At 39.0% G+C, this 14,774-nt stretch overlaps 1 protein-coding gene across 1 annotated transcript; it reads left to right on the top strand.

Moving 5' to 3' along the window:
* The first annotated feature begins 6,879 nt into the window (after nucleotides 1-6,879).
* Nucleotides 6,880-14,744, top strand: adssl (adenylosuccinate synthase, like). Its single transcript, XM_008332167.3, has 13 exons — nucleotides 6,880-7,175; nucleotides 8,570-8,672; nucleotides 9,631-9,699; nucleotides 9,869-9,919; nucleotides 10,003-10,069; nucleotides 10,318-10,425; nucleotides 10,579-10,660; nucleotides 11,189-11,315; nucleotides 11,397-11,551; nucleotides 12,144-12,268; nucleotides 12,369-12,466; nucleotides 13,810-13,959; nucleotides 14,055-14,744. The coding sequence occupies exons 1-13, from the start codon at nucleotides 6,939-6,941 to the stop codon at nucleotides 14,105-14,107; spliced, it is 1,425 nt and encodes a 474-aa protein (XP_008330389.1). The 5' UTR covers nucleotides 6,880-6,938; the 3' UTR covers nucleotides 14,108-14,744.
* Nucleotides 14,745-14,774: the final 30 nt, after the last annotated feature.

Below are 14,774 nucleotides of genomic sequence, written 5' to 3'. Positions count from 1 at the left end.
AAACTGAAACTGTTAAACCTGTGAAATAAACGTGTTCTCTGAAGAAAAGCCAAGATAAGGTGAGTCATTCCTGAAATCAAAGATCAACCTGAGACAGAGACTGTTGAACCGCATGTGACTCGGTCGTAATGCAGCATAATTTCATGCTCAGCAGTACTGTTTGCTGTTATCGGATCTAAAGTGCGTCTGAAATGATTATGACCTCAGGCACCCTCAGGGTTTCAGTGGAGCGCGGCGCGCCGTTATCAGTGAAGTAGATTAATACCGTATTCACTCCCTTAAAGACACTGGACTCTGCACTGGGGCACAACAAACCCTTAAACGTCGGAGATAAGATAGGCCAGCGGTGGTATTTTACTACATTTTATACTTTTTTTTACAACTTTGCAGAAGTGGTGAGAATGAAAACAGAAGTTCTCAGTCTAAAATGTCACCGTGGGGAGAAAAGTATAATCCGATATATATATATTTGTTTACTCTATAATTCTTTGTTGTGAATCAAACTGTTTCAAATCATTTTTTATATGTATGTTACAGACATCACCGGCAAAGATGGTCGTGATGATCGTGATTTACTGCTGATGATGGATATTAAACCCACACCCTTTTGTGTCTACAATACTTAAAACTATGTTTGTTACTTCACCTTTGACCTTTTTGCAACACTGAGTCTGGATGTGCTGGTGTCTTCTTTCCGTTTTTTTTTTTTCTCAGTCCGTGATTTAATTTGGTTTCCAAAACAGTGCCCCTTAGTGCATGATTTAATTTGGTTTCCAAAACAGTGCCTGTAATACGGCTAATTACACGTTAGCTCTTTCCTGCTTTGGCGCCCCGACCGTGGTTGGAATGCGCAGGGGAGACTTAGTGATCTGCTCCAGGGCCGAAGCTAACATTAGCTCCGGGGCTAACTCCCATCACTTTGTGCTTATCTGCAGCAGAGGTAAACAGAAACAGACATACGCTACTGGTATAACACACAGTAGCCTACCAGAAAAGCCATTGATCGCTAGCGGTACGAACTTCGTTAGCCGCTTCATTGTTAAAGCCGCAGGGTTCAAAGCGTGTGCAAAAAGTAGCGGCTTATAACCCGGGAATTACGATAGATCCTAAAACTGTGAATCCATTTAGACAAATGTGTTTTGGAGAATTACAAATAATTGAGAGTAAGAAATAATCAATTTTATATCACGGTGCTATGTGATGATGTACTTTCTTCTTAACAGCCATACCATGGCAGTTGTCAATCTAGTATCTGTACATCACTTTGGTCCACTTTAAGGCGGAGCTTTAAGGTAATCAACAAATGAAGTTGGACTGGATACACTGACTCACTCAAATAAGGAAGCAGTGACCTCAGCAGTTCAGTCTCCACATACAGTACTTCCAGTAACATTCATCGAGGGACCTTGATGTGAAAGCTTTACTGACGTCAGTTTTCTGTCATAAAAAAATAGATATGACTGAAACCAAACAGGGACATATTATTTAAAAACTAACCCTATTCTCTGATGACCACACACTACAGTTAAAGTACAGTTTAACCCAGCTTAAAATGCTTTTATAATTTTTTTAACGACATCTATTGGGGAAACGTGGGCATTGCAGGGGAAAAGGCAGAAGTATAATGATGATATAAAGTAAATTATATCATTTGGAAAAGTTTGGCGGGCCGGATTAAAAAGCTGCCCGTGCCTGGTTTAACCTGAACTGTTCCTTCTATGACAGGTCGTCAGACAGCACTGTGGTCAGCTTTGAGCTTCATAGTGGTGTGAATATGTTCAGACTGTGAGCAAAATGTACTGAATCTTACTGGAAGTAACAGCAGTAACTGTGAGGAATATGTGTGAGGGTACCCAGGCTAGCAATGCAGCAGCCCTGCTGTAGGTTCAGTGTTCTAATCCACCGAGCCCTCGCAACCTTGGAGAAGGGCATCTGGAACGAAACAGAAAGTGATCACAATATGTATGAAATACCATTTCTGTGTCAATGATTCATGAAGTGAAAAGTCGGATCATTCTAACCCACATATTCATCCGAGAAGAAGAAAATCTCAGGGTTTAAGAAAAACAAACAAAGAACACCAGGGGTGACAACCTTTTGAAACTACATAAAAAAAAAAAAAAATTAAAATACACTAAATTAGCAGCACTGTCACTGTAAACTATTGACACATTTGTCATGGTATTTTCAAATGTTCTGTTAAAACATTTAACAACCAAATTCTTGTCACTTGAATTCTTTCAGGACTACTGGTCATTTCTAATCGGCTGCTAAAGGTGTGCAGCGACACTGCCCTCTGTTTTTCTTTTCTCTTTCCTCATTTGGAAATTCCTCCTTTGACCCACATTTCCTGAATAATGTATTATTAATAATAATGCTTAAAAAAATAATGTTGGTGCTTCGTCAAGTTCTGGGACAGAGAGATAGATAGATCGATAGCTAGCTGGATAGCTAGCTAGCTAGCTAGCTAGATAGATAGATAGGTAGATAGATAGATAGACAGATAGATAGATAGAAAGATAGATAGATAGACAGATAGATAGATAGAAAGATAGATAGATAGAAAGATAGATAGATAGAAAGATAGATAGATAGACAGATAGATAGATAGACAGACAGATAGATAGATAGAAAGATAGATAGATAGACAGATAGATAGATAGATAGATTGACAGACAGACAGACAGACAGACAAAGGGGTAACTATCTAGGTAGCTAGGTAGGTAGATAGAAAACTCCCTTCAAAAAAACTCAAAAGCAAAAGAATATGATTTTCTTTGGGCGTTAGCTTTGAAGCATAGCAGTGAGTTGGACATATTGTGTAAAAGCCATTTCTCCATCCTATGTGTCACATTAAATACATATTTGTGCAGAGAACAAAGAGAAGACACCAGCCCTACCCTCTGTGGAATCAGGATGTTGGACCGAGGGGCAGGCGCTGGGCCTGGTCAAACGTTAACTGCAAAAGTAATAATTAACCAGCCACCAACTCCCAGTCTCTTAAACGGGCTGCTGCGTTTCAGTGCCAGTGCTTTCTCCCTCAGAGCTGACACACACAACCGACAAATGGGTCCTCTCTCTTTTTCTTTTTTCTTTTCTTGAAGTCGCTGTCTGGCGTCCACTGTGTGCCTCTGTCTGTCTGTCTGTCTGTCTTCTGTCTTGTCTCTGTCGCATTCTCTGTTGTATCTCATCCAACAATGCCCAGGCCCGGCCGCCTGTGTCACAACAACCAGTCGCTCCTCAAACCTTTGGCCTCGTCCAAATGAAAAGGAGCAAGTCATGCATCTAAAGGTGAGTCCAGTCCAGACGGAGAGTGTGAAATGTTCAGCTTTACAATGATGTACGCGGACAATTCTAATATGTTTCTTCCTTCTCTGTCATTTAAACGGAATAAAGTTCATCTTTTTTTTTCAGTACCACAAAAACCTTTGGATAAATGAATACTCTTTTTTTAAAAAAAATCTTTTTAATGTCTATGAAATGGTTTATAGTAATGTGATACAAGAAAAAAAAAAAAGCTCTAGTTGAAGTAGATTTTTTAAATCTAAGTGACTCTACCTGACCTTAAAAGGATACAGAAAGGAGTAGATGGTTGCCTGATTGGTCAGAAATAGTCCAGTACAAAACTAGCTGGAGAAACTTCATTTCTCTCTTTTTTTTTTTACCTTTAATTCAAGCTTAAGTCTACAGAGATGAGGAAGACAAAAACTCAACAAGTAAGAAAACCACGTAGAGGTGCTTAAAGCGACTTTCTTTAGTCTTTTTTTTTTTTTTTTTTTTTTTGTACTGATGAGGTGTCAGAAAGAGCAGGAAATGTGAGGCCTGCAGGTACACAGGTCAGACACACCCATGTGTTCTCATATTGAAAAGTGCTCTCCTGTTGACAACTGCCATAAAATCTGCGTTATCTCCACAGGCCTTGGCCCTTTGGCCCCGCTGTTGAAGGAAAAAAAAAAAAAAAAAAAAAAAGAGTGCGAGCAATGATGCCGACTCTTCAGGTTGTAAAACTGGGTGGAGGAAGTTGCCGGTCAAAGTCACTTGTCAGCTTAGGTACTAAAGCAAAAGCCCGTGCGTTCACACCCCTGGGTTTTACCTGAGTCCTCCTCCTCCTCTCTCTCTCTCTCGCTCTCTCTCTCGCTCTTCACTCCACATATGATCTATGTCTACATTTGCAACAAGTGGCCGTGTTGAAATGGGTGAGTGTGAGGCAGCAATGGGTGAACAAGGGAAGGGAAGACGCCGCCGTCGGTCTCACTGGTACTCGCCGGATGTAACAGCAACTCCATGTGGAAATTGGGTTTTTCCAGTGGAGGTGTTGTTACGTCCTGAGAGCTGCTGAACACAGCGCGTGGCAGGTGTCCAAAATACTGTCCTTCTTATTCCTTAGGGTTCGACATTATTCGTTGAGCGACTGGCAACGTCGATAATGAAGTAGAGAAAAGATCCCTGGGGCACAAGGTAATGACCTATGAATTGACAGCCAGTGAATGTAACATCTGCCTGTCAGTTCTGTAGGCCAATGCTGTGTTTACCCCTCCGGACACACATACCACGCTGTATATGAGATAAGTTTCATAGAGCTGGGGAATCAGTGAGTCAGCTACAGCTTTTTTTTTTTTTTTTTTTTACATATATTGACATTATAAAATATATATTACGTGTTATTTATTGGTTTGGAATAAAAAGGAGACTAAAAAATTCTTACTATTTTCAATTGTGTGATGTTTTACTTCCTATGGTCTTATTGTGGTAAAAAAAAAAAAATCTTCAACGTGAAAATGCTAACTGATGAAAGAAATACATTTCACCTTAACCAAAGGTAAAAAATAAAAAATAAAACATTCATATATTTATTAAAGATGATTTTAATGCACCTGTAAAGTTTGCTCATCTTATTAACCACGGCACTTTTTTGGCTGTGATGGACTGAAAAAAAAAACATTTATATGGAAGATTGCACCAACACAAAAAGCAGTGGAATGAAATAAGATAGTTTGCTCATCTTATTAACCATGACACCTTTTTGGCTGTGATGGACTAAAAAAAACATACTTTTTATCTGGAAGATGAACCGACACAAAAAGCAGTGGAATGAAATAAGAGGTGGTTTTACAAATACACATTCCGGCTGAAAGTACTGTATCTGCTCCCATTCAACTAGGACCAATCTTCTAATAAGTAGACATTGAAGTAAGTGAGTATAGTGAGGTTGCACACTTTGGTGTGATGAAAGGTGAGAAGAAGATAGGGAACAACAATGAAAAACAATGAAAACAAACTAGATTATCATGTGGGCAATAATTACTCAGTATATGCCCCAGTATATACTTAATTTTCTTAAACAAGTAAAATTGACAAATAAATATTTTTTGGTTTAACACAAAAAAGCACATTACACATTACTGATATATATATATGTATATATGTATATATACATATATATATCCCACCCAGATTGAGAACAATTGGCCGGTTTCAACACTTCCTTTCGTAGCTAAGGTAATCAAGCGGGTGGTCTTTAAACAAGTCTAAACAAGTAAGTTTCTCTCTCACAATAACAATATTCTGGACACCAACCAGTCTGGTTCCAAAAGTGGCCACTCCACGGAAACAGCTCTGCTATCTCTGACAGATAGCTAAAGCTGCGGGGTCAGTCCTCAGTACTTATCCTTCTGGACCTGTCTGCTGCGTTTGACACGGTAAACCGCAGCATTTGGCTGTCTTTACTCTCAAACATGAGCATCTCGGGTTGTTCGCTTTCCTGGTTCCGCTCAGAGTGTCATGGCAGGGACAATTGTCTTCATCCCATCGCCTCTCCACAGGGGTACCCCAAGGTTCCTTGCTGGGTCCCATTCTCTTCCCCATATACACCACATCACTGGGTGAGATCATCCGTTCTCATGGCTACTCCTACCACTGCTATGCTGATGACACAAAGCTATACATGTGTATATATATATAAACTTACACACCCACTCGGATGCTGCGTTCATTACAGGAGCGTCAACTTGTCTTGTCCACTCCTCACACAAGGCGACCTCGGTCATTCTCCGCCCTGATTCCCACGTGGTGGAACAAACTACCAACTGCCACTAGATCAGGGTCCTCCTTCTCTTCTTTCAAGAAGCACTTCAACACTTTACTCTTCAAAGAACATCTCCTATCCTAACACACCCACAAACATCTAACATGAACCTCTTCTTACTGTATGACCTACTATGACTATAACAGTACTTTTATTATTTATTATTATTTACTACTATTTATTATTATTTATGTATTTTAGTATTTTGTATGTCTACTGTAAGTTGATTGTTTTTTGATTGACTCAAACTGTCCCTGGATAAAAGCTGATAAATGTATATATGTAATGTAAGATATATATACACATATAGGTACGTGTATATATACACTTTATTGTTAATGTTTGACCTATATATGATATAATTTACCTTTAGATGTATCTATTTTGTCGTTTACAAAACATTAGCGTTAACAGTTGTAAATAACCCAATATATGTTTCTTCAGTAGAAAAGAAATAGCGTTGTTGATACTAATTTTGTTATATTTGTTATGCATTATCATTCGGTTTTCAGCTTATAATGCCTTAGTTTTTTGTTTTGGTAATGAGTGCTTTTATTTTAAAAGGGCTCCGTCGCAGCCACAGAATTACGAATTTATAAAATCAATAAGGACAGGCTGAAATTATCAAGTGCGATATCATCTTTTAGTGGGACATGCTAGAAGTTTTATTTAACGTTTAAAATACACAAAGGTCCTCTTTTTTCGTTTATATGAGAAATGCCGCCATCTTCTGGTGTAACGTCGGTACGAGAATGACGCTCACTTACGTCGTTGTTGCGCACTTCCCGTGACGCCTAACGCGGTAAAACGATATTCCGGTTTAGAGAAAGAGGACAGCAGGGACAGAGGCAGCATGGCATCCGGCAGTACTATGGCGTATACGAACGGCCAAGAGTCGGGAGGCTCTCTGAACGGGGAACCAGTGGTGAAGCGGTCGCGAGAGAGCGCGGAGCAGGTGACGGCGTTGCGCTGTCCAAAAGAGCCGCAGAACAAAGTGACCGTGGTGTTAGGAGCTCAATGGGGTGACGAGGGCAAAGGAAAAGTTGTGGACTTGCTCGCCATGGATGCAGATATTGTGTGCAGGTGTCAGGTACGTTATCGCGCAGCTACAATAGGGTCACACTTGACCTGTCTTAAATAAAAGTTTTTCCCAAAAGGAAGGTAAATGTAGCGGTACTTTGTCGAAAAACGTCCCTGTTACCTTAAATATTATTGACGATGTTGTGACGTCAACAACTTCCTATGCCCCCCCGGATGTAATCTTGCTCAGGTAATGTAAGCGATTACTGGATTGTTAAAAACACAGAGATACGAATACGTGTGTTTAAATAGTGATGACCTTGTGTGTTATAACGGTCACACTTCTGTTTCATCATAAATATCGTGTTGTAGCAAAGCCGTATGCAGCCATTGCACATTCATTTCATGTTCATTTAAAGTTGAAGTTAAAATGACGAAATTATGTCTCTGTGCAATGAATTTCAGAACAGAAAAATTACGTTAATATTTTTGTTTTGATTAAAACAAAAATATTAACGTAATTGTTTCCAATGGATTCGGTGTGTATTACCCAGTAATACAGTGTCCCAACATTAAAATGGCAAAGAATACATAATCATTAATATATTAGATTTATCTATTTAATAATAATAAATTATTACACCTTGTTTTTCATACACAAAACAGGGTTCCCCTGTTATACACACACACATACGTATGTATATTAGATTTATCAATTTAATAATCAAATGATTACACCTTGTTTTTTTCATACACAAAACAGGGTTCCCCTCAACATTTTGACAAACTACACGTCGCTCCCTCAGCCTCAATCTCCGCCTGCATCCAAACCCCTAACTGTCAAACCACAAATAATCTGTTAATAGAAATTGTCACTAACCACAGTCTACAACACTACAGTATGTTACATACCTGCAGATGGCAGTCAACTAGAGTAACTTAACAATAATTAATAGCTTTGAATTCTAAATGATAACAGTTACAAGGCTTGTACATGTGTTGTACATGAACAGGATTTACACAGTAAGAGTTCAAACATGTCTAAGAAGACGCTTACAGACACTCCCTTTGTGAGGGGAAAACAAAATGAAACAGACTGTTCTTTGTGTAAGTTTTGCACCCCGAGGGATCAAAAATGTAGACTCGTTGGAACAAAGGGTGTTCTCGTACTTCATAAATCCAAAAGGAGAGCATTAAAGAGGTTGTTGTGCGTTCAAGGATCTGCTGAGGCTTATACAGACAAAAAAATGCTGCTTTGTTTATACCGGAAACCATCATGTGAAGAAGACATAATAAGTGAATGGAACCATGGTAACTCCAAGAGAGACATTTTCTACAAACTCAGCTTCAACGTCGCAAATGCGTTGGTCCTGATGCACAAAAGTCCCAGGCCCCATTTCTGACGTGTTCTTCTGCCGTCTTCCTTAGTCGTGTGAGCTGACCTTTCTTTCACTCTGTTTGCAGGGAGGCAACAACGCAGGTCACACTGTGGTGGTGGACTCTGTGGAGTATGATTTCCACCTGCTGCCAAGTGGAATGCTCAACAAGAAGGCTGTCTCCTTCATTGGTATGAAGCAAAAAGTTACAATTGTCTGCTGTGAAACCTAACATCATCCACTCCATTTTAATCTTTAGTGTTATTGCTACTAAGTTACAACTGTCTGCTGTGAAACCTAACATCATCCACGGCGACAATAATGACCTACTAATCTACTACTAACACTATCTATCTACTTTCTACTAAGCTACTAACATTCACTGTTCAAGTTTCCTATTTTTATTGTCAATGTGCTGCTACTCATGTTTATCTGTCTTATCTTTGTATCTACCTCATTGTATACTGATAAAGAACTGTCTAATGCTATATTTATTTATTCAACAAAGGGCTAATTTATCAGTTCAAGAGACCCATATTCAAATAGAGATTAGATAGATAGATAGATAGATAGGTAGATAGATAGATAGATAGACAGAGGGTCAGTGAGAAAATGTTAGTGAAAATAACGAACATGTACATTTTCTCAGTGAGAAGATGTTAGTGAAAATAACGAACATGTACATTTTCAGTGGTACAGGAGTATTTAATATATTGTATACAATACAACAAAAAAGTGTGACTTTTGGCCCAGAAAGTAGTGTGTGGGTGTGTGTATATCTATATAGTACAGCAACAGTGGCTATTAATAAAATATTATATTATATTATTATTATTGTTAATGATGTTATATTGTTAAAACCAATGGCTTCACACAACCTTGCAGGGCGCAGTTAACATATTACTATTGAGAAGACATTTGATAACACATTTGCTTACCACAGCACAATGATAAGTAAGTTCTCACGGACCTCTTAAGATGACTTATTGGGCCCAGGGGCCCACAAGCACATGCACTATTTGAACTAACAGTGAGTCATGCATTTCCTCTTTTGTGTTAGTTTTCCATCCCAGTCTGGGGTAAAAAAAAAAAAAAGGAAATCGCTTTTTTTTAACTTTGGTATGTTGAACAGTGAGTTTCCTCTTTCAGGAAATGGAGTCGTCATACACCTTCCTGGTCTGTTTGAGGAGGCTGAGAAGAATCTGCAGAAAGGCAAAGGTACAGGATCTGAGAGATGTCGTGAACTGTCAGCACTCTGTTGTTTAATGTGTAAATGTGATTGAAGTAAAAATCGCCATTAGATTCTGTAAGAAAAGAAGTCAAACGCTATATCTGTGTGTATTTGATTGAACTTTATTGATTGATCATGTTATTGTCTGTTCGACAGGATTAGAAGGTTGGGAGGAGAGATTGAGAATCTCTGACCGTGCGCACATTGGTAACTAATCTTTTTTTCTCACTCCAACTCCTTATTTAAAAATAACAAGCTGTTTTTCACCAACCTCTCTTCTTGCGTTTTAGTTTTTAACTTCCACCAAGCTGCAGATGGGATGCAGGAGCAGCAGCGGCAGCAGCAGGAAGGGAAAAAGTAAACATGCCGATTATTCAAAACGCACAGTTACAAACATTCTCTTTCCTTGTCTTGTACTATTGGAAAATAATAGATTAGATCTGGTGAAAATGAAAGACTACAATATTTTCAATAACCTGTTTTCACTGGGCACACTCAAAAATCTCCTTTTTGTTCAAATGTGTTCCACCTCATAACATACAGGCTTTTCAAACCCTGAACAAACCAAACCTTACCTGCAGTCTGTATGCTTCTCTGCTCTTCAGTTTGGGAACCACGAAGAAGGGCATCGGTCCTGCTTACTCCTCCAAAGCCGCTCGCAATGGTCTGCGAATCTGTGACCTTATCTCCAACTTCAAGACCTTTGAGGACAAGTCAGTATTTTTTTCAATACAAACATTTTACTGGAGAGAGAGAGAAGACAGAAAACCTGAATGCAACACAAACATTTTACTGGAGAGAGAGAAGACAGAAAACCTGAATGTTCCCACAACAAGCTTTCATTGGAAAACTGTCTTCCCTCACAGGTTCCGTATGTTGGCTGAACATTTCCTGACGATGTATCCAAACCTCAAAATTGACATCGAAGGTGAACTGGAGCAGCTGAAGGTGAGGGCGTGTCAAAAAGCACACAAATCAAACAAAACAAGTTACAATATATATATTTTTTGTTTCCTGCCCACATCCAACCTGTGGTTACGAAGAGGATAAAGGGATGTTGGTTAAATGATATTCTGATTGGTTCTGCATTGATTTCATAGACTGTATAAATGATTGTTTCTCTTTTGAGTCTCATTTTGAAGCCACCAGAAAATGTAGTTTAGGCTGCAGTGCCAGTGCTGGCCAGCAGGGATCCCCACAGGCTACAGTGTAATGAATAATATTATCCAATATGGAATAACATTATCATAACTGACTTTAGCGTTTAAGGGGAGTTGTGATAGGCTGATATGATACTCATATCATAACAGGATTTTTTATTAGCTTCTATAGCAGCCCTGTGATTAATCTGATTAATTATTTTTTTGTCGATGAATTGTATTATTGTATTACGGCCTAACCATCTGCTGTGGTCTTTTGGCCTTTGCCTAAGATTTTCTTTTTTTTTTTTTTCTTTTTTTTTTTTTGTCATCCCAGGTTTACGCTGAGAGACTGCGCCCCTTGGTGACTGATGGTGTGTACTTCATGCACAAAGCTCTCACCGGACCCAGTAAGAAGATTCTAGTGGAAGGAGCCAATGCTGCTCTGCTGGATATTGACTTTGGTGAGTATCCAGTTATGTGTGTGTGTGTGTGAGGATGTGTTGAGGATGGAGCTAAAAGTCTGACATTTTATGTTTCTTCAGGCACGTATCCTTTCGTGACGTCCTCCAACTGCACAGTGGGTGGAGTGTGCACCGGCCTTGGCGTGCCGCCCTCATACGTTGGCCGAGTGTACGGCGTTGTCAAAGCGTACACCACCCGGGTGGGGGTTGGTGCTTTTCCAACAGAGCAGGATAACGTGAGTAGTAAAATGACAGATACCTGAAAGTCAAAAGTCAGTGATGGTTGAGTTATTACACAGATACCTTTTGTAAAGCAGCTCAGTTAAAAGAACCATGTCACCAAAGCCAGCCATAGAAAGGCTTGACTTTACACTCCAGTCATGAAAAACATACAAGAACTTTGAAATGCATACATAGTTATGTGCATGTATTTCTGTTTTCACATTTTCCTCACTGGATAATACCAGAGCATCAGACTTCTCTGCTTCCAGCTGGTCCACTGACCCTAATGACCTCACCGCCGCTCTTTAGTTTACGATTTGGACTTTGGATTTATCAATCTGTCAGATCCGTTCTGGACCCAGTGCCTAGAGACAAATCTCTCGTAGTAGGTAAATGTTTGCATTAGTGCAAGTGTTATTGTATGAGGCTGAAAATGTCCGGGAAAAGTAGTAGAAAATATACTCAGAAACGAGTGTGAACCTCGAGTGCGGTTCTAAAAAATAAAGGATGTGTTTTCTGCTAAACTTTATATAATAATTAAATATTCCAATCAGCAGATCTGCAATTGTTTTTGCTGAATAGTCTGTTCTTCTGACTGACATTCAGGAGACCGGAGCTCTTTTACAGTCCAGAGGGAGGGAGGTTGGTGTGACAACAGGCAGAAAAAGGCGCTGCGGATGGTTGGACCTGGTTTTGGTCAGATACGCCCACATGGTCAACGGCTTTTCAGCGTGAGAAACCTTAATACATTGTATTTTCGTACAAGATTCAATGCTCTGACTACCACAGCAAAGCAAAGTGACTTCTGTTGTTGTGTTGTTTTTTTTTCAGGATTGCTCTGACAAAGCTGGACATTTTGGACACTCTGTCTGAGATCAAAGTAGGCATTGCTTATACAGTTGATGGAAAACCTTTGCCAAGTTTCCCAGGTGAGACATTTCTTGCTACAAATAGCAAAGCAAGACATTTTTTTTGTGGTTATTTTGTCCAAGATGAATGAGTTTTGAATGTGATGGATTTGGTTTTTTTTAACCCATGTTCCTGCAGCATATTTATCTATCTTATCTATTTATTTATCTCTACGGTGGTATGAAAAAGTTTGGGCACCCCTGATCATTTTCAAGATTTTCCTTTATGGATCATTGGTTGTTCGGAACAGCAATTTCAATTAAATATATCATATAGCAAACAAACACGGTGATATTTAAGAAGTGATAGTGAAGTTTATAGGATTTACAGAAAGTGTGCAATAATTACTTCAACAAAAGTAGTTTTGATCAGGGGTGCCATGTTAAAGGTGTGGTTTTAAAATCTATCGTTTAAGTCTTTATCCATTTTTTTTTTTATCGGAGCAGCAATTTCAATTAAATATATCATATAGCAAATAAACAAACAAAATCCACCTTAGAGGGTGAGGTAAAGAGAGCAATCACGGTAGTAATTTGAAACATGGTCAGAGCTCTCTCTAATGTCTTATGTTACATGTGTCAGCACATACTGTGAGGAAATGCATTACCAGGTTTGGTAAAAGTCTGTTTTGCAGCAGACCTTGTGTTTATGTCTGTCCTGTCAGTTAAATCAATGCACTGAGTGAGGAATATGATGCAGCACTCACGATGCTGCATGAACCCTCTGTGCTGAGAAACCAGCTTCATATAGACTTTTTTTTGCCCGCAAGCATTCCTGGAAAACATGTTTTAGTCTTGATCTATGTACAATCTGTTAACATCTACACATTTCAAACGTGTGGCGATCTTTGACCGGATGTTGGCTGGCCTCTTCTTATGGACTTGGCCAGCATTTTCAGAGCCTGTTGTTATTCTTCTGCTCCTTTTTTTTAAGTGTTTTTATAGCAGTTGTTTTCTTTTTATTTCTGTGTTAATAATCATAAAAAATGACACAAACAAACCAAAAGAGGGAGCTGTTGACCGGCATCTAAGGATTAAAGCAAGTGTATATTTGCCTGTGGTTCACTGCTTCAACTCAAATGCAAAGAAACCAACTTCCTGGTTTCGACGTCACTTCCGTAGCATGTGCACACATTATTAATGAAGTATTTGGTGTGCTGTACTTAATTCTTATTTTTATTTTTACGTCATTATAGACATTTGTTTAAAAAAAAAACAACCAAATAACTATGTGGACTACTGATTTGGCGACCTCTGGTGGCGGGATAGGCTAAAAGTTCATTCACTCTGCAACATGTAAACATCATTTCAGGACATTAGTCTCACTGTTGTTTTGACCTGTTCTCCATCTCTGATCCTTGTAGCAAACATGGACATTTTGACACAGGTGACGGTGGAGTATGAAACACTGCCTGGTTGGTGCTGCAGCACCGAAGCAGCTCGGAGCTTTGAGGAGTTGCCATCACAGGCCAAAAACTACGTCCGCTTCATTGAGGATTTCCTTCAGGTTCCAGGTTTGTACAGAAAGGAACAGTTCGGTTACTGTCGTATCATCTGTTCGTGCTGGTCCTGTTACACTCTTATTTTCTTTTCCCTTTTCTCATTTCAGTTAAATGGGTCGGAGTGGGCAAGTCCAGGGAGTGTATGGTCAAACTTTACTGATTTCACTGTAGTTTTTACCTCCTTTAGTCCACCCCCGTTGCCCCCAACATGGTCCATTCACTTACTAAAGTGGTTTCAAATGTAGACTTCGAGACAAAGTAAACAACCTTCACCAGCAAGAACATTCGTAAAACGCTTGTTGCTTCACATTTACAGTAATTCTTGCCAGGTGTGATTCGTGCATTCCATGTTTCTATATTTATTAGGTTGTTAGCTTTTAAAACAATTCTTTTTAGACTTGGGATCTCTAAGGGTACGTTCATTTTGGTTTACGATAGTAATGGGGTGTAAACAAAACGCACAAATACGTATGACTTGATTACATTCAATTCGTTTTGTCAAAAATGAAAAGAAAAAAAAAATCTTGTAAACACCTTGCAATGTTTAATAAAGTAATGTGGTAATGTTGCTTAGTTGTTTTTAATCCAGCTCTTTTATTCCCTAAAATTGTCTGTTTATTTTCGTTATATACATAATGTAGCTGTGTGACTAAGGGTTGTTGTTGGGTTTTTAAAGCTTTTTTTTGTTTTTTCCACAAAGACGGACTAAACGAACAAAATGTTGTCTTAGTCTAAACAATGCAAAAGTCATTTCATTTCTATTGTACGAGTAACGAAATAAAGGCTTATTAAAGGTATAACTACGGTTATGTTGTATTCAGTCTTCA

The sequence above is a fragment of the Cynoglossus semilaevis genome, chromosome 19, assembly GCF_000523025.1.
Source record: "Cynoglossus semilaevis isolate Cse_v1.0 chromosome 19, Cse_v1.0, whole genome shotgun sequence".
Lineage (NCBI taxonomy): Eukaryota > Metazoa > Chordata > Actinopteri > Pleuronectiformes > Cynoglossidae > Cynoglossus > Cynoglossus semilaevis.
This window is presented reverse-complemented; position numbering and strand designations above follow the sequence as displayed.

Bases quoted from the DNA above. Each gene is read 5' to 3' on its own strand.
- adssl (XM_008332167.3), top strand. From the start codon at position 6,939: ATGGCATCCGGCAGTACTATGGCGTATACGAACGGCCAAGAGTCGGGA. The intron at 10,661-11,188 runs GTGAGGGCGTGT...TTGTCATCCCAG, and splicing joins GTGAACTGGAGCAGCTGAAG to GTTTACGCTGAGAGACTGCG. The intron at 12,467-13,809 runs GTGAGACATTTC...TGATCCTTGTAG, and splicing joins ACCTTTGCCAAGTTTCCCAG to CAAACATGGACATTTTGACA.